Below are 19229 nucleotides of genomic sequence, written 5' to 3'. Positions count from 1 at the left end.
ATGGTGGGACATGTTCACAATCTCAAAGATGCGCTTCTCGCACATTAGACTGCAGGAGGAAGGAAAGAAAAGGAGAATGTAGAGCCAAAATAAAGTGAACAAGAGAAGGAGGGGAGAGAGACAAACAGGCAGAATAGGGATGTGAAGGAGGAGGTGGAAAGCGGAGAAAGACCGGAGGATGCAGAAGATGAGAGAAAAATTAAGGATTGAGGAGAGAAAAAAAGATTGGAGGGGAAAATGAGACATTTACACATAATTATATAGTTTATTTTGGTCGATGAGACACCCACACTCATCCCACAGATGAACTGTAATCATGGTGATTCAAGGCGCAGCAGCACAGATTAAATACAGTGAAATGTATTATTGTAGCTCAGAGATCCAAGCTAAAAAAAACACAGCAACCAATCACACAAACACAGGCACACGCACAGTAATAAACACATCAACACACACCTTTCCACCTCATCCCGAGCTACAATATCTCCTTTCTTCAGGGCTTTGATGGCATACATCGTGCCTGTCTTCTTGTATTCTGACAACAACACCTGGAGACAGACACATACAGCAACAGCTCAGTTTGTTTCACTCTTAAAAATGCACAAAAGCTGTACAAGTGAACTGAGGGCTTCTAGATATGCATGTTTATTGGTTTAATGAAGAAGAGAAATGAAAACTTTCTTATTACAATAAGGTCTGAATTGCATGATTTATAGTTACTGCTTAAAAAACTTTGCAGCACTTTTCTGAATGCACATAATCAATCCGAATGAAACAAAGGAAAAAGGAGGGGAGCCATTAAATGCAAAAAAGTGATCAGATTTAATATGCACAATATGTAAACAAACACAGGCACTTGTATGTCACAAAGAACAAAAAAAAATGCTTTTTACCAATTGTCTTGTATGTATGGTTTTCTGGTTGTGGTGTAATTATCACGTCACTTGCTGTTTTTTCCTTAGTTCTAGAAATATGTCGGTATAAACCCCTCGATGCTGCCTGAGGAAAGCAATCCAGAGGAGCTGCCAGTCCAAGCGTTTTTGTGTTTCTTGTGCTAGTAAGTGCCTAGATTTGTGCACATATTGAGCATATTCAAGAACTCCCCTCCTTCGTTATTACTGACCTGTTTGGGAAACCATTTCCCACAGTTTCTTTGTGTATTTCAAGTTCAAATTTTGTATTTATTAAAAAACGGACCATTTGCCAAACTGTACCTTCCCAAAGTGTCCCCTGCCTAACACAGCGATCAGCCTGAAGTCCTGGAGAGACAGAGGACCTTTCCTCTGCTTACTGGAGAGACGGACACACACAGTCAGCAGGAGCATTTATAGTGGATACTAAAAATAATAGATTAAAAACCAAACAAACTGCTCAGAACAGCATTATTTGTCATGGTAGACATGGTAACTGTGAGCGAGGGTAGAGCACCGTAACTGTAAGTCTCATGCTAATGAAGAGGCCTTTCTCACAGCAGACATGTTGACTTGTCATAGTAGAAAAGCACAGCTGTTACTAATAACATTAACGATGGCTCTGTCCTATTCAAGTGTCCCAGTAAGTCATGACAGTGAGTCAGCATGCCCGATACCAGGACCTTGAAACTGAAGCAGGTAAATGGAATTCAGCCATCGTTAATTTCATTATTTAACACACCTGCTTTTCCTACTGTTTTTTTTTTATACTTACAGAAAAGAGAAACGGCATATTTTATTCACATACCAACACAGATATCTGTACAAGGTGAAAAAAGGCTATGAGAATAAGAAAACAAAAACAAATAGTAATAAATAATAGTAAATAATTAAATAAAATAATAATAAAATACAAACATTAATTTAAAAAACTTTAAAATAAAAATCGAGGGATTATGTGTGCCTTAGTGAGATGACGGTCTAGAGGATAAACTAAAGAAAGTAAAGTTCAAGTCATCTATCCAATAGAGTAATAAATAAAGGAAACATGGACTGTTTATGTTGCTTCGGGAATATCCCTTAGAAATTCCTGGGAAGGTAGGTATTTTACGAACAATGTCCATCATGACCTTCCACAATTGTTCCTCATTATAAACTTCAGAAAGATTAGATGCAGCTCCCTACATCGAGATAGTCTCTAGAAATGTCTGAAGCCACGGTCCCTCTTTCAGCTCATCTGCGTCCGGTTGTTAAAATTTGTTTGTTGTGTTTGGACCAGGTTCCTTCAACAGTGTAATTCAAAAGGTACCTTGCTGGATCACGATGAGCAGTATAGCCAATGATCTTTCCCAGGGATTGCGTAACATTTTGCCAGAAGGTTTTTACTTTACTGCAAGCCCATTGCAAATGATAAAAAGTACCTTTATTTTGTTTGCAGTGCCACAAAGATCAGTCGGATACACCCATCCTATGCAACCGAACAGGGGTGAAATATGTTCTATGTACAAAATTATAATTGATCATTTTGTTCTTCACCGATTTAAATGCTTTGTTTTCCAGACATGGTTTCCCCAATTCCTTTGAACTGCATGCCAATTTGTGTAATTTCAATCCAAGTTTGTCCTTCTGTCCGGCCAATTGCAGTAATTGCAGTTTAGACTCAGTTTCCGTCAACCTGGGTATGATTATTATGATTATGATATGGTTTCCCCTAAATATTTGGTCATTTGTGATCTTATTTGCATATATTTTAAGTCTTTATTTTCAATACCATATGCAGCTTTAAACTTAGCAGTTTCATTTTTCTGTCCGGTGGATTTCTCATTTTGTCTAAAGTTCTAGTACCTTTGGATTCCCAGTCGTCATTTCTAAGTGGCCTGCCATTCAACATGAACCTATAGTTGTTCCATAAAGGAACACTGGGAGAGTTAAAATTGATCAGGTTGTGGAATAAGGATGCTGTGTTTATGTTCTTATGTGTGTGTACCTGCTAACAGACAGGGTTCGGACAGGGCACTCGGGGGTGAGGTCTTGGGGGGAGAAGGGCTCGATCACTGGCGGTCGGTCCTGACGGGAGGACACGCGAGGAAAGAGACACAAAGGAAAAGACACAGAGAGACATGCAGAGACAGAGAGGTAAGAGGACACAGGATGGAAGACAACAGTCACATGATTTCATGACAACAGTTTGGACGTGTCATACAAACTGTAGTGAGTATGATTCACCTCAAGGACAATCCATAATCTCCACAGGCAGCCATTCAATTCACACAAATCACCTGCTTTCCATATGTTGTGAACGTATTAAGTATATCTTCAGTACTGTATAATGATCGATCCTTTTCAGTATGAGCTTTCTGGATTAACTATAGGCCTACAGAGCTAGGGTGGGTGATGAAAATGAAATAAATTAATCAATAAATAAATACAGAACTGTTTTCCTCTTCATCGAGCCCACTTGAGAACTATTTCTGTCCTTCAACTTCTCAGTAGCTGTGCTGATTCTGAGGACAGTGACACTGTAACACATGGGGATGTGGTTGTGGATTGAACAGATGGACGTTTCACTCGCTCTTATGCCGCATTCACGTCATGTGGGATGGACTGTAGAGATGGGAAGATTCCCATGTTTACGACTTGTAAGCGTTCATGTCATCAGACAACTCAAGAAAATTGGCTGAGTGAGGGTTAAAGATACTGAGCACTGACATTATAAAACTATATCTATCAAATTTGAGTTCAGTTACGTTAAACAACTGACTTTGGCTGGCATGAGGCGTGCATACAGTATTTGTTTTGTTTTCAGACACTTCCGTATTATTAAGCGGTCGGATATATCGGAGCTTTCATATAATTTCCCGTCGTATGTTGACATGAACAAAATTTGAACACTAGTCATTACGATAACTGATATGACATGAACACGGCATTATGAAACAGCTAAATGTTCTCAGATAACTATAACTCAGAATTAACTTTTTTGTTCTCTCCTATTTGTAAATAACAAATCTAAAGCAAAATGTGTCTAGCTTCAAAATATAATCCAAACTGGACCTAAACTGTAAATATTACATTATTCACTGATCAAAGTGACACAATTGTCCATGTGTTGAATTATCCCATATCTTACTGTTTAATGCAGATGCATGTCTTTACTTGTGGATCAAGGCTTGGGGCTTTAATTTCATGTTAAATAGAGAGATTCCCTTCTTTCCACAGCCAACAGAGGAGTGGATTTACTACAGTAGACCCACCCACTCACACACACACACACCTCCCCCATTTCCCGGGCTTCCTCTCTCTCCGTCTGTCTCACCGGGGTGTGTGTGTCCGTGTCTCTCTTGTAATCGCCTCTTATCGGAGAGTCGCTGTCCAGACTCAACTTCTCCACTGAGACCTCCCTGGAAAATTCACATAGACACGAACAAACAGACCAACGTGTCGATGCAGACAGACAAATTAACAGAGACAAACACAAAAGGGTTGTTAGACGTGGGGCAGAGAAAGCATCACATGCTTTATACTTTGCCAGGAAACACAAGGAAAAAGGATCAAGGAATGCTGCTCTGGTTGACAGCAAAGTCTAACTGACAGCTATCAAACGTCACACGTAGAGTGTTTCTTCAATACAATTAACGTATTAACTAAGTGGAGTGTTTGCATCTGTGTGGCTTATGCACTCTTTGTGCTTGTCTCACCCGGAGTTGAGTGTCAGGCTGTGTGCGTTGGGACTGTAGGTTCCTGAGTTGTTGACAGTTGGAATGGCGTTTCGAAGCAGCCTCACCCACGTCCCGATATCCACGTTCATTTGACGAGCCCGCAGGAATGCCTTGCCTTGAAACACAAGTACGTACACACATCTAATGTCACCAATATACGTCTTGCAGAGCAGATCACCACTTTCTGGACACTTTCTCTAAGGAAAGAGCTTTACATTTCCACCATTATCACATCATCTTTTGTAGATATTTGCTGTCACGTATCAGATCCCACCTCAGCACCCTGACTAAAATAAAATGTCTGGTTATAACAGTCGGGACTGTTATGGAAAAAAACAACATATGATGAAAGTGTAGGGATGTAAATTACAGTTAAAATAATTTCCTGATATTCACAGACTTCAGAAGGGAATTTATAATAGTCTGGAATACACTCCTGAAGTTAAATAATATTCCAAAACTTCCATGATCACCGGAAACAGAGGGACTAGTCCTTCTCATCAGTCGTCTAAGTAGATGAATGACCTTTCCAGGCTTTGGCTGAATTGTTTTTCTGCTAAATTTATCCTTTGTGTTTTTTTTAAACCGATTTTAATATCTCTGTTTTACATCTTGTTTAAGTGATGTACTTTCAAGCTTTGTTTAGATAGGCGCTGCATAAATAAAGTTTTACTATCACTATTATTTATTTACCACTAGATGGTGCTGTGGTCTAAATGAAAATAGTGTACTGAGTAACAGCAATGTTTCTTCCCTTCTGGTTATATTCATTCTCTCATTAAGATTAAGCCAGCTTAAGCTGTTTGTTCATTTCAAAAAGGTCATCCATGTAAATTAAAGACAGCAGAGTGGAAAAACTGCATAATTATTTACAAGACCAGCATATTTTTCAGTGTTTCCTCTTCCTCTCCACTCTGTCTCTTCCTCACCTTGCTGCTTAGAAAAGACCTTCTTCTGCCTCTGGAGGCGAGGAACTCGCTCAATGACCGGGTTGAAGAAGGTCACCTGGAAAACACACACACGAAACATGAAAACATGGAAACTACGCACCCACATTTTATTTTCAGACATCATACTGAGACGATTGAACCTTTCAAGTATGATTTATCAAAGCAAAGTGTTTTTCAGCACAGGTGCATGTGACAGCTGGTGTGTGTGTGTGTATGTGTGTACATATGCACATTTGAATATATTTGTGTGTATTTATAGCACTTACAGAGATAGGTGTCATGTGTGCGAGGACATCAGTGTCCAACGTTTGTGTGTGGCTGTCCCTTTTCCCATTTTTTGTTGTTGTTGTTGGTGTGTATGTATGTGTGTGTGTACCTCAGCCAGCAGCAGGCCCTGAGGCTCCAGCTCCAGCTGAACTCTGTGTTTCTGGTTGTCCAGGAACTCCTCCAGCTTCAGGTACTTCACAGCACACAACGAGCGGTAGTCCTTCCAGTAAACAGCAATCTCCATCTCCCTCGACTAAAACACACACACATACACACACCGGCACGTTTAGTTTACTAAAAGGATACTTAAATGCACTCTGTGTATTTATGTGTTTATATGTACTGACCCTTTCCAGCTCAACAGTGAAGGTCTGGTCCCAGGCCTGTTCTCCCACAGTCTTCCAAGCTGTCTGGCCCACCACTGTGTTATCCAGCTTCAGCACTGCACCCACCTCAGCTACACACACGCACACACACACACACGCACACACACACACAAAATCAGCAAATTTGATCTCCTCCTTAGGTCACAGTCCTACCTTGCACTTTAGCCCTGACCACTATAAAAATGAAAGCGACTGTATGCTCACGCTACAATTAAACAATTTAAGTATTGATTAATGATTGCCATTAATTTCCTTGGAGACACTGCAGAAAGTGCAAGACCTGGTAGTGAATTGCCTACACAGGGTATCGAGGTAATTCAGCTAAATGTGCAGATGTTGCCATGCCATTATGTGTGACCTACAGTACCTAACCTCACCAACCTAAAGTGACAGTAAGTTAATATACTTAATATAGATTTGCTACATTGCCTTGAAAGTGACAGTACGTGGTTTGTGACGAAAAAAAATCCATATACATCATCTACAAGTTCTTATTTTTAAACCATTTGAACTACATTTTAGTGAGCATTTATTAGCACTGAACGTTTTCAGATGAAACCCAGCTCCACACACACACATACACACACACACATACACACACACACAACCACTCACAGGAGAGCTCTTCTGTCTTGCTGGGCGTCTTCCCACTGACTGAGCCGCTCCGTCCATAGAGCCCCTTGCTGCCTCTCATGAAGGACCTGGTGTCTCCGGGGCTGTAGCAGGGCAGCAGGACAGCTGTCCCTTTGTTGCGACCTGGGACCACCTCCAACAACCCCACGCAGCCCAGCAGCTGCACCTGTAAGGTACCTGAAGTCAGAGGAAAACAAAGTCAGATACAACCACCCAAAGGCCAAAACACCAGAGGACAGATAAATAATTAAAGACTAAAAATCTCTGTGAACACAAAAATAGATTTACATTTACAAATTGATTTACAAAGACTATGTGCACTCGCAAAAGCCTGATGCCTTCTTCCACAAATAATAATATAATTGTGTCCATAATTAACTGGACACAAACAGCAATTAGCATCACTGGCCTGAAAATCAATGAACTGCCATTACACACCCATCACACATGATCATTATCATCCCCATTCTAAATATAATTAATGGTGACCATATGAACCATATTCAAGAAAATTATATATAGAATGAAAGAAAATGTCTCCCAAATTCCTTGGTCTTGCATTCATGTGGCAAAAAGTAGTATCACTGCAAGTTATGTGTGAAAAGATGTATCAAACCATTTAAAGGGGTAAATGTGGTTGCAGCACACAAGTTTTTTTAAAAAAAAAAGTTTTTATGTTTCAACACAGGATAACCGCATTGCCACAAAAAAGACCCAAAATGCTAAATGTTCCTTTGCACTGTACAGTATTCATCCTTTGAGGTTAAAATGATATGTGCTTGCTGCTGCAGTGTTTTTGTCACTACAATTTACTAGCAGTGTTGTCAATACCAAATGGATGTCTTTGGTACAAAAGCCAGTCCATGCATCATAGATTTTATGCAAACTCACCATAAATAATCTAGTACCACTGTGTAGATATCATGTATGTATTATCCATATTATATTACAACCACTATATGATATGATTAACAGCAAGATTTGATTTTGAAACCAAGTAAAAATGAACCAATTCATTAGACTTTTGTTGTTGAAAAAGTCTCTGTGTCATCATCCTACCTGGATTAATCAGATGGCTCCACATAGACACTAACGACAGGCTTCAATGACGCTTCTTTTTAGCTTCCACAGTGGCAGTGTGTTAGTATGTCAACCCCAATGTCTTCAACGTTTTACTGGATGCTCTTGTGCTCATCTAAACCATGGATTCCAGTGCTTTACATGTTATGAAAAATAAGCAATTGTACCTGTTGTGTAGATTCATCTTATCATTGTGCAGTTAGGATTTAGGGATGTGACTGTAAAGAGTTTGTGACTGCTGCTCCGTATTTGAGTCAGTGTGTATAAACAGTATGATGACTTCTCGTGGTGCAAGCTTGCTGGACTTTGCCCTGCATAGTTTTGTTTTGTTTTGTTTTACGTACCAGTGAGAGGTGAGGGTTTGTTGAGGGTGCTGTACTGGTTGTGGAGGTAGGGGGCGCCATGGCGAGAGCTGAAGGCAGGGGAGGAGGCCAGGACTAGCTCCTCTTTGATGACGCTGGCCTTGGGATGGTCCTCCGGCAGCTCTGTCAGACGCTGGTCCAGAGAGTCCCTCAGCAGGTCTAACCGCTGAGATGCCTCGCTCAGGCGAGACTGAGCCTACAGAGCATCGACACAGAGCAGCTTTAATACACATTTACATCCACTGGGTAACTGCTTAAATTGTTAGGTGGACATTGAGTAAACTATTACCTCTCTATCCAATCTCACAGCCCACACAACCGAACCCTCCCATCATATTTTTGTCACATAAGTACGAGTATCAATGTAAAAATGTGAAGAGGCTCTATACCACGATACACTGCAAAAAACATACTGCTTTGATACTGATATTTACTTTTTAGCCTTTGCATTTGAAATAGCTTTCAATATTTGCTTGTAACACCATGCTTCATGACTGTAATGGGTTTCTGTTTCAACGAGTTCAAAGTTTTAAATGCCAACACATGATTTAGGAATCGGCGAATCATTAGTAATGATCAAAAACACTTCCAACACCTGCACAGAACTGCTTATTTTGAGTTGTTAGGCCATATGTGATTTTGCAAGCTGCTGTTGTGAAGATGTGTCTCAAATGTTGAATAGAGAACGAACAGTAATTGAAGCTGCTCTATGAAATATCTGACTTCAGACAAAACTGGTTGTGGTGCTACATTGCCTTTAGTATCTTCTGTCTTATAGCGTCATGATGCTGTAAAAACTGTTAAGCAAACTTGGAAAAAGTGTGTGTGTGTGTGTGTAGTCTAACCTCAGACAGGGCTTTCTTGTCCTGGACCTTGCTGGCCCCCAGGAGCCTCAGCACATTTTTGGCCCCCTCAGCGACAGCATGTTCCACCCTGTAGTGATGCCTCAGCTCTTCAATACGCAGCTCCACCCCACAGAGGTCCTGGTTACCTGCGTTGGGACGGACATTACTGACGATTTTACACAATGCAACCGAGGCTGTAATGCCATAAGATACTGCTTTAATCACACCTGCAACTTTTATTCAGTTATGTTCTATAGTTTGATCTTGGCAGGTGCTTGTTGAGACTACAGTTTCTTGTTTTGGCAGCAGTGTGTTATAGGGAACTCCCCCGGGCATACTGAGTTAGGTTAATGCCTTAATGCATGTCATGCATTACACAAGAGTCAGACAACGAAGACATTAGCAGTGCCAGGAGGGAGGTAAGCAGCCTGTGAGCATGCCCTAGAAAACAACATTATTATTTCCAAATGGCTTTCTCATTCCCATCTTTAAAAGCCTCTGTTGTCCATTTTTATTTTTTATGTTTCCTTTCTTTGTGATCAATTCTTTATTTAGATTTAAATCAAATTATATTGGCATCAACATTAAGTTACAAGTTTGTTAAGCTACAGAGAAAACAAACAAATGACAGATATCTCAAATACTTAAATAATATTTCATAGGACTTTATAGTAATAATAGCTTGTTATCCAATATTTGCTGTTGTTACCACAGGTGACAACTAACCCTAATTAGGTAGATGATTGTAATGGAAATTTTATCATGTAATAATAATAATATTATTATTATAACATGAACATGTTGCCTTTTTTGTTGTTTGATGCTAGAAAATAAGCCACTTATCTGATCATGATGTGACAATGTTAATAGAAAAAACTTGCCATCATTACAAATGGTTAATAATGTAATGTTAGGCGGAGAGACAGAAATCATATGAATAACTTTAAGACAAATCACATACTAAAAATGGCTAAAACTGAACAAAAGTATTTTTTTTGACATTATATACAGTACACTTTAATATTTCCAGTCGCTCTCTGCTCTCCAGCCACTTCAAAATGCAACCAATGCCAGTGATAAAACACTGACAAATTGGTTATTTCACCTCTTAAATGCAAAGACTTGGTAACAGTAGCTAGATAAAAGCTGAAAGTTAGGTGCAATGCTATCATTTAAAAAGTAAAAACATAGTCAAGCTCCCTCACTTAGAAAAATAGACAAGGGGTCAGCCACAGAGTAGCCCCTGTGAAGCACACTTACAGCAAAGTGGTTAGCTTAATGGCACAGTAGCAGCTTCTCGCAGTGGGTAACAAAACACAGTGGAGCACACAGATATGGATTAGTTAAGAGGAAGAGCATACGGACACAGAGGAGTGATTAAAAATTATTTTTTATGACTTATGAGCTGTTCAAAACGCTGCATGAGACAGGAGGAGAAAGAAAGGAAAAGAGGGAGGTAGGGGTGGAGATGGATGTGGATGCTTTTATCTCCTAATAAGGTGTTCTGCCTGGAGCCCAGACCCTGCTAGATGACCCCTCCACCGGGTGTGGTGCCTGGAGACTGTCTGTCTGTGTACACAATACACACAACCCCTGTGTGTGTGTGTGTGTGTGTGTGTGTGGTTAAAGGAGAGAGACAGAATAACCAAGAAATATTCAGAGACTATGTGGGACACCAGCACAAAAGAAGAACATTTAACTGAAGTTAATAGGAGAGTTATATTGAGGTTACCATTACAGGCAATAGCCTATAGAGAAAGTGTAGAGAGGCATATGCGTTATATGTATTTGTGCATAATAGAAGGTTTGGGGTTTGGGTTTTTTTTTTTAATAAAAGAGTACTCCACTGATTTAGCATTGCACTCATAACACTGTTGCACTGTTGGACTGACGATGGACAGTTTAAAAAAAAAAAGAAAAAAAGGGAAAAAAAAAAGATCTAAATTGATGCAGCAGAACCGGAGATATCGTCTTTTGTATTCCATGCATTCGTCTTCCTAGGCAAAACCTGGCGAGGTCAGAGAATCGGGTGTGTTCTGCTACTAGCAGCTAATGTAGCCTCGGGCCGCTAGCCTTAAGCACAGATGAGGAGCGGGCTACAGAGGTATGGTAAGCTCGCTTCTTTTTAAGAAGATTTTATTCATTTTCAAACTTGTAATCTTCAGCCCCAACCGACACCGACTCAAGTGACATCACCTGAGGCAATTTATCAGACTTCACTCTGCTCCCTTTGGAGGCTTTATACAACTTTTTTCACTTTGCAGTAGTACTCCCCACGACCTGTAAACAAACTTTGATGTGTAAAATTGGTGGAGTTCCTCTTTCAGTACAAAATCATTGCTGCTCAGTCTGGTCATTAACATCTGTAAAACTATTTTTATCACGTTACAGCAGTGGAAGGAACTTCAGATCATTAAAAACCCAGTAGGTTTTCCACAGAGGACACAGAGGGATAAAGTATGGCCCTTAAAAGGCCCTTAAATAATCCTTCCAAATGGCCATTATCTTCTTTCCCTTAAAAGACACCCACTTTCTTAATAGCCATCAGCTGCCTCAGTCGGAGGAGAGCAGAAAGGAATAGATAGCCCAAAAGGGAATACACCATCTTTAAAATGTGTTTTTTTACTTCTACCCCCTCCCATCGTTCTCTCCCTGCTCCCCTGCTGCATTTTAGCAAACCATCCACCTCTTATGACTGTAATCAATCGGCCTGTTTTCCTAGCAGAAGGGCCATTATGGGCCACAGCACTCACTGCCCTACAGAAACTCATTCACCTGCCCTGAAATGGCATTGATCACTCTGCCACAACATATAATGACCACACTTCTGCACATTTAATACATGCAATCACCTGCTCAGACACTATTTTTTGCTCTGCCTCTACACACAGCACAATAATACTGTTTGTGAATAAGCATTTGCGTGTTTGAAAGGAGAGACTTTTCATCTGCCGCTTCCTTTTCAGGTTTTCTTTTCTTTTTTTTTAAAAAAAAAGCATCTGTGTGTGAATTTGCTTGATTGTGGTAATGTGCCAGGTGGGCCATTTCACAGGCTTTGTATCACTCACTCACATATGTATCCACCCCACCCACACACACACAAACAAACACACACAATCCTAAATGTCCTCTTCATCTTCTTCCCCACAAAACTAAGGCAGTGAGATGTAAAAACACTGAGCCAGCACTTTATTGATCTGTTTATGCTACTGTGTGTCTGCTGTCTGGAGCTGCTGCTCAGGACAAAACTGTATAAACTGCAGAGAAAAGAAAGCAAGGCGGCAGATCACATGAAGATAGAGAGAAGAAAAAGACGCAGCCAAAAGCATCCTGTCAGTGCCAGCTGACCACTGTCATAAACCACACATACTGCATCTGAAATTAACAGTTTCGCTCACTTTCCTCTGACAGGTGAACTAAAAATGTTCAGCCTAGAAATAGAAATTATAGCACATTTGTCACAATCATTACTCTGTATTTTTTGTAGATATGTGTCACTGGATGTCCATTCCATGGTTTTATGTACACTTTACAGTATTTTGACAAAAAGGGATTTCTTTCCTATGTTATGGGACTGTTTACTTTGGCAACCTACATCTGATGCTACTTTTTGAGAGACCTAAATTCAAGAGCACTAACCTTTCACAATGCAGCCAAAATATTGAATAATAGACCAAATATTGTAAACACCATTTAAATGTTATCTCCAAAATGCACCAGCCACCAAGACGAGTAACCTTCATTGATTTATTGATCAAAAATCTATTTCACTGGCATTCGGAAGTTGTTTGTTCAAAACCACGGCCACAAATGTGTTTTGCATTACTGGTACCAAATTAGTGACACTTTGTATTCACTCATTTAGCCAGCCAATCAGACTTACCCTGTGTGTCATCATTGTGCTCGGTGGCCTGCACAGCCTTGCGGATTTGCATGCGGATGATGTCAATTTTGGTCTTACTGTCCTGCAGCATCTGCTGGGCGGTCTGCAGCATCTTCTTATCCTGAGCAGAGACAAGGCAAGGGGCAAATCACAAGATGGGAAGCAGGAAGGTAAGTATTACAATACTAGAAAACTTGGAGCAACAGAGAATACTTTTTTCCTTTCTGTTGACTGATTGCAATGGGTGTTAAGATTGTATCTGAAGGTCTTTAAGAAGTGAAACCGAAGGAAGTGGAGGTATGAGAGCAAGGTCGAATGGCAAGGTGAAACAGATGCTGCATAAAAAGGGGGAGGGGATTTTTTAAGTAATGAAGGGGTGAGGTGTGTGCACAAAGGAATGTGTGTCACAGGTCCTACACATTTAGAGATCATCATCATCTGAGTCAGCAGATTGCAAGGTTATGGATCATGAAAACACACACACTGTCAGTTATCAGCAAGCTGGGGGTGAGGGGGTATAATGTCTACCATACCCTACATAAATGATCTTTACATTTCCCTGTATTCATTATGTACATGTGTGTCTGTATTAACACACTTCTGCACCCTTGTTGATGTTTTGGCATAGACAAGGATATCATTCTCTGAACAATTTTGACATTTCTGGTTGTTTTCAATGGTATCTGCCCTATACATTGTTCTGTTGAGCTGCATTCAGGGGTGTGAATGTGTGGATTAAGACAACATCCTGTACCTTGGTGGATCCATTGGCGTAGATGGGGATCATGTTTTCAACTCCCTGTTTGACTTTGAGCTCGATGTTGAGCTGCCTCTCCAAGGCAGCAATGCGTTCCTTGTGGGCTGACGTACGACTCTCTGCCCCGGGAGACTGAGGACACTCATCTGGGGAGGGAAGGAGAAGGTTGGAGATGATATAAAAAGGAACAAGATGAGGGTTCACATGGCGTGCTCTAAAGTGAAAATACTGTCAGGGGGATTTCATGTAATGGCAAATAATATTGTTGCAATCTTGAATTTCTGCAGCAGCATGCACAGGGTTAATATACTGGAATACGTTGCCCATACGATTAGAGATCCACTACAGCTTTTACCAGCTGGCTACAGACAGACAGTTTGAAGCAATAGTTTCTGCTTCTCCAAATGGTGTCCCACCCAGATGGAATAGGAGAAGATGAATCATCAGGAAATATTATTTTTCCACTGCTCGGCAGTCTTGGGCCCCATTTATCAAGAATGTGTTAGAGATGCTTATTATCGGCCATGATTCATTATATAAAACTTCAAAAAGAAAGTTGCATTTATTTAAAAATCTTTTTCATTTGACAACACAAAAAAACTACTATACTGATAACTGGCTTTCAAATAAGAGCTTGGTTTGGTCGAGGTGTGTGGCAATAATAAACTTTGCAGCAGCTAAATTAAGTCATTTCTCAGGTGACTTTTGGATTAGTCTCACTGCCATGGACACACATGAATCTGACTGGAACTCACCCTGCGCCAAATATTGATAAAATAACGACATCTGGTGGATTTAACACCTGACAAATCAAAGTACTTTACCAACTGATGCAAAAAACTAAATATTGCCACAAAGCAGTCCTGCAGAAACTTATATCTGAGACAAAGGAACCAAAGGACAAGGTAGATTTGACAATCACATACATACCTTTATTCTCCTCTCCTCCTTTCACCACAATGTGAGCGTCCAGTTCTTGCAGCTGAGCATGTAGGTTGTCCAGCCTGCGGTTAGAAGACCGCAACTGGTTGTCCACCTGCAGGCAAGAACAAATACAGTAGAACATTATTTCTTGTTATGGAGCAGGAATTACAATTCTGCATCTTATTTTGCATGTGTAAACATCAGTGTATCAACGAAGCAGTAAATTGTGAAACTGTGGACAACGCGTGGATGTAAACATCATCAACACATGCAAGAATGTCATGAGACGCTTGAGAGAAGGCTCTTGACTTTGAACCAGTACTACAAGACATTTATCCGTCAATATTGTATTTTATATACCTGTAAATCTGTTAAATTCTTAAGGTGTTGCTAGAATGTTTCCTATTTTGATGTTGACTTTCTGTCTTAATCTTGTTTAATGCACATAATTCAGACGTAATCCCATTCTGCAAGCTAAAACGGGCAAGTAGCTTCAGCAAACCTGTCAAACTAAATAAAACATGAACCCTTGTTGGAAAAGTTCTCCATAAATGCCTCTGGGTGATCTGTTGAGTAGTGAGGGAAACTATTTCACTACAGGTGAAAATAGTTGTTCACTCACTAATAAAACAGGTGTAATTACTTGCTATGCTAACACATCCTGAAACTGTCTGACTGGAGCCTTCTATCTATAAAAATATGCCAGTATAATGATCAAGACACGCGTCTTGAATGCTCAGTGAGCTGTTGCTTCTATCTTAAAATTACAATTCCAGATTGTAGGCAGTGTTCAGGAAATACAACAATAATTTAAAGTAATTTGCATACGTTTTAGAGAGGTGCAGTTGTGACCTAAATGTTACCGGTTGCATCACACACATTGAGAGGAAAAATGCGGGTTCCAAAGTGAAGAACTTATGTCTCATTCATGTCCCTTTTCTGGAAAAAAAATCTACTTTCATCCTACCAAAAAACAGAAATACACCTTGGACACACATTGTCATAGGTTGAAAATAAAAGTGAACAGTAAAAAATTTATTAAAGCATACAAAAGAATATAAAGTGTTTAATAAGCAGAGAAAGATGATTTTATGGATTTGGGTTATGACACCACAGTGTTGATCATTTTCCTTTGTTTGCTGTTTTCTGTCCTGCATCCAACAGAGGTTGTATGTGCACACTATTGACCTTTTTTGCTTTAAAGACTCATTCCTCCCTTAATACCTACAGTTGCCCGCAAGCAAAGCATTTAACTGTCAAAATGCTCGAGTATTGCTGCTCACTTCTAGCAACTGGTGCCCAGCAGCTGTACTGGGCAGCTGCGGGAGTGGAAATGTGTCAGCCTGTGTGTCATTCCTGCCCTGCCTCACAATGTGAAACTTTGTGTTTACTACTGAGTAAACAAAAGGTCAAAACATTGGTCACATGGGGCTTCAAAAAAGTCCCACCTTTCTGTGAAGACAAACAGGATAAGAACTTAACATACCAGAAAACCTACCCAGTTCCGGTGAACCGGTATGTGACTGATTCACCAGCCACTGTTCCAGAAGTCATTAAACTGGTTTCCTGCAGTGGCACTGATGTAAAAGTCAATGACTTTCCAACTTAAAAATGTTTAAAGTGCTTACATGACCGTAGCATTTTATTCCTGTCTTGGTACTGATGTTTTGTCAATGGAAGATGCTGTCTCATATAAAGTATCCTTGTAAAGCGTCTGCCTGACTTTCTCTTTGCTATTTCAGATCATCCATTACCAGCTGGAAACCTGTTAAAGGCTCTATTCCACAAAAAAATAAACTTGACTGGTAAGGCAAGCAAAATATCTGACTGTTAGACTCAACAAGTCCTGGTGTATGAAGGCTTTGAGAGGATCTAAGCATAACTGTGGCCAACCTGCTGTGCGTTCCTCTTGTCAGTCGTCGCCCTGCGCAGGTTCTCAGCTCCTTCCTTGATTTTCAGCTCCTTACGAATCTCTCTGCGGATCCTTTCGCGCTGCTCGTCCAGAAGCTGCTGCACACTAGAGTCGGAGAAATCCGAGTTCTGGTCCAGACCGAGCTGCTCCAGAACCGACAGCCCATCTGGGTCGCTCTGGACGGGGGAACGGAGAGGGAGAGCGGGAAGGGAAAAACAAGGAATTCGGGGGGCAAGGGATAAAGAAGTTAGGCAATGTGATTGTGAACAAAATAAAAATCTTTGTCATGACAATATGAGGCTTAAATTACAACATAGTCAGCCTGGAAAGAGGTGTTGAGAGTGCGGTACACAGAAGAGGAAGAGATTGTGAGCAGGATAAGGCAGTAATGGGAGGAAAGAGATAAAGAGGGAGAGACGATAGTGATGGGGGGAGGGAGAAAAAAAAAGGGCAAAATTAGGTAAAAATGAAAATGCTAGAAAAGGAAACAGGAGGATGGGGAAAAGATGGAGGAGACAGTGTTTATAATATTTCAAAACAAATCTCCAATGTCCAACCTGCTTACAAGAAGAGCTTACTAAAGTTCCATTAGAAATACCATTTTCAGATAGTCTGCTTGCCAAATGGGCTAAAACGCAAATACACAAACATCAAAGTGAATTGCAAATCTGTCCCATGACCTGTGCTGTCCATTGTCCTCTTTCAGCCTTTTCTCATGAACCGCTCCTTCTCTACTGGGTGAGAAATGCCATGAACTTCTATGAAAAATCTTTAGCACACTCTTTAGTACCAGTAAACAACTGGGCTCCACTCCTGCTTAAGTTACTACTCACTTCCTGTGTCTTTTCAAAAATGACTTCTATAAGTGCTCTTATTTGCTGCAGAGTAAGATCTGGACACTCAACACGCCAGACACACAATCAGGAACACAGCAGGAGAGAGAGCGTTAATCACTAGACATCACAGCCACTCAACCCACTATTACAGGAACACACAAATCAAACAAACAAGCCAACGACACTTCACCTCCGAGCTGTCCTCATCCTCCTCGTCACCATGCCAACACATAGTTCACTCAGATGTGATGACCCAAAAAACTACGGAGGAACACAAATCTTTGGTTTGCTCCCGAGCTCAGCCAAACAGTTAATGCCACACCGAGAGAAAAATGGGTTGAGGGGGGTGAAAAACGATAAAAAAGAGATAAAGAGAGGGAGAGTTAAGTGAGGGAGGAGGGGGAACGCCTCCTAAAGAGGATATCCGTCCCGACACCAAGCTGCTCAGGCCTTTCCTGTTTCCTCTGCGATTTTGCTGCTGTCAGTAGAGAGTGAGACACAGAGAAAAAGAAGGACAGAGACTCTTTACATCAAGAACACATCCGGCCTCTCAAAGTTTCTGTAAATAATTATTGGATGTGTGGCAGTCAGCCTGTACGATGTCAAGTCTTCCTCAGCTGCTTGTGTGCACCGATTAATCAGATCTGGCTTCAAGTGAATTTGTGACAGCTTCTTTTTTGCTTGATGATATAATCTTGAGGTTGGAAACAAGGGAAGGATGCGTTTTCTAAGTATTGGATCAAAGCCAGAGAGTAAGATTGGGATGCAATTCTGCTGCCTGGTTGACCTTTCATTTCCTTTGGGCTCCACATCTACAAACCCCCAGTGGTGATTCCCCTTCCCCTATAGAAAAGCTTCAGGATACAGTCACAGACTCATCTAAAAATATGATATCATCTCTAAGCAGCAGAGGGTGGAGTTAGCGCCCTAATGCTAGCCTCCAACATTATACGCCAAAATTAGAAAATCAGCATACAGTTTAAGGCCCCTTTGCACTGCACAATAACAGTGATCTTACAGGTGTATCTCATGTCACACATCAAATATTGGTCGCAATCTGTGTTTTGAGGCATGTGAGATTATGGAATTGAAAGTGATTTGTAGCGATATGATGTAAATAGAAAACAAAATATGAAAGCAGAGACACAACATCAATTTTGATCATCAACCTGTGCCACTCTTTTGAAAAGTGGCTATTGTGCTGGAAATGCAGTTTTGTTTTTACCTAAGCTAATTTCTAAACAGTCTTTTATTAGGGATGGGATTGGATTTCACTAGATTACTTTGAAGATCAAACTTCTGTGTCTGTCTGTGGGGAAACTGGTTTATTGCAGATGCAGAAAATAGGATGTAGAATAGTTACACCGATTAAACATGAAGCTAATTTTGGATATGCCTACTAACAACTTTTCAGCTTTAGTTCAGTTCAGTGGAAATATTTAATGTGTTTTCTCGTCATAGTAGGGGTATTTGAGCGCACAAAGAGTGGACTAATTATGTCTGTAATTTTGTGGTCATTTTGTGGTTTGTCTGTCTTTCCACATACAGCTGACTCATCTCTCTCTACTCCTCAGTAGATCTCTGTGAGCCTAGATAAGAATAGAAAGGTGACACAGACTGAAGAAGGGCAGTTTTACTTCCTGTAATCTCAAAAGATAGACTGTGAATTTAGGGTGAGCAGACCCGTAATTTACTGGCTATAAGCAAGCAGACACCAACACTGTAAGTCCATGGTAGAGGTCACTATATTAGAGCTTTACAACT

At 40.5% G+C, this 19229-nt stretch overlaps 1 protein-coding gene across 4 annotated transcripts in view; it reads right to left on the bottom strand.

Moving 5' to 3' along the window:
* The window catches only part of pkn1a (protein kinase N1a), a 52509-nt gene that overhangs the window by 5569 nt on the left and 27711 nt on the right, over window positions 1-19229 (bottom strand). Inside the window, exons 1-17 of one of the 4 annotated variants that reach the window (XM_044191519.1) lie at window positions 17656-17787; window positions 16611-16805; window positions 14724-14829; window positions 13791-13939; window positions 13037-13157; window positions 9154-9299; window positions 8291-8504; window positions 6849-7043; window positions 6195-6304; window positions 5957-6100; window positions 5560-5635; window positions 4610-4745; window positions 4186-4312; window positions 2899-2978; window positions 1215-1290; window positions 457-548; window positions 1-49 (exon numbers count right to left, since the gene is read on the bottom strand). The exon at window positions 1-49 is cut by the window's left edge and continues 128 nt beyond it. In XM_044191519.1, the coding sequence (XP_044047454.1) occupies window positions 1-49; window positions 457-548; window positions 1215-1290; window positions 2899-2978; window positions 4186-4312; window positions 4610-4745; window positions 5560-5635; window positions 5957-6100; window positions 6195-6304; window positions 6849-7043; window positions 8291-8504; window positions 9154-9299; window positions 13037-13157; window positions 13791-13939; window positions 14724-14829; window positions 16611-16805; window positions 17656-17697 (2058 nt within the window). In that variant the 5' untranslated portion in view covers window positions 17698-17787. Of the gene's footprint in view, window positions 50-456; window positions 549-1214; window positions 1291-2898; window positions 2979-4185; window positions 4313-4609; window positions 4746-5559; window positions 5636-5956; window positions 6101-6194; window positions 6305-6848; window positions 7044-8290; window positions 8505-9153; window positions 9300-13036; window positions 13158-13790; window positions 13940-14723; window positions 14830-16610; window positions 16806-17655; window positions 17788-19229 lie in introns of those variants that run through there. The other 3 variants (XM_044191521.1, XM_044191520.1, XM_044191523.1) reach the window with 3 other exon arrangements.

Source organism: Siniperca chuatsi, linkage group LG3 (genome assembly GCF_020085105.1).
Source record: "Siniperca chuatsi isolate FFG_IHB_CAS linkage group LG3, ASM2008510v1, whole genome shotgun sequence".
Taxonomy (NCBI): domain Eukaryota; kingdom Metazoa; phylum Chordata; class Actinopteri; order Centrarchiformes; family Sinipercidae; genus Siniperca; species Siniperca chuatsi.
The sequence above is the reverse complement of the archived record's forward strand: the minus strand, read 5'-3'. Positions and strand labels throughout refer to the sequence as shown.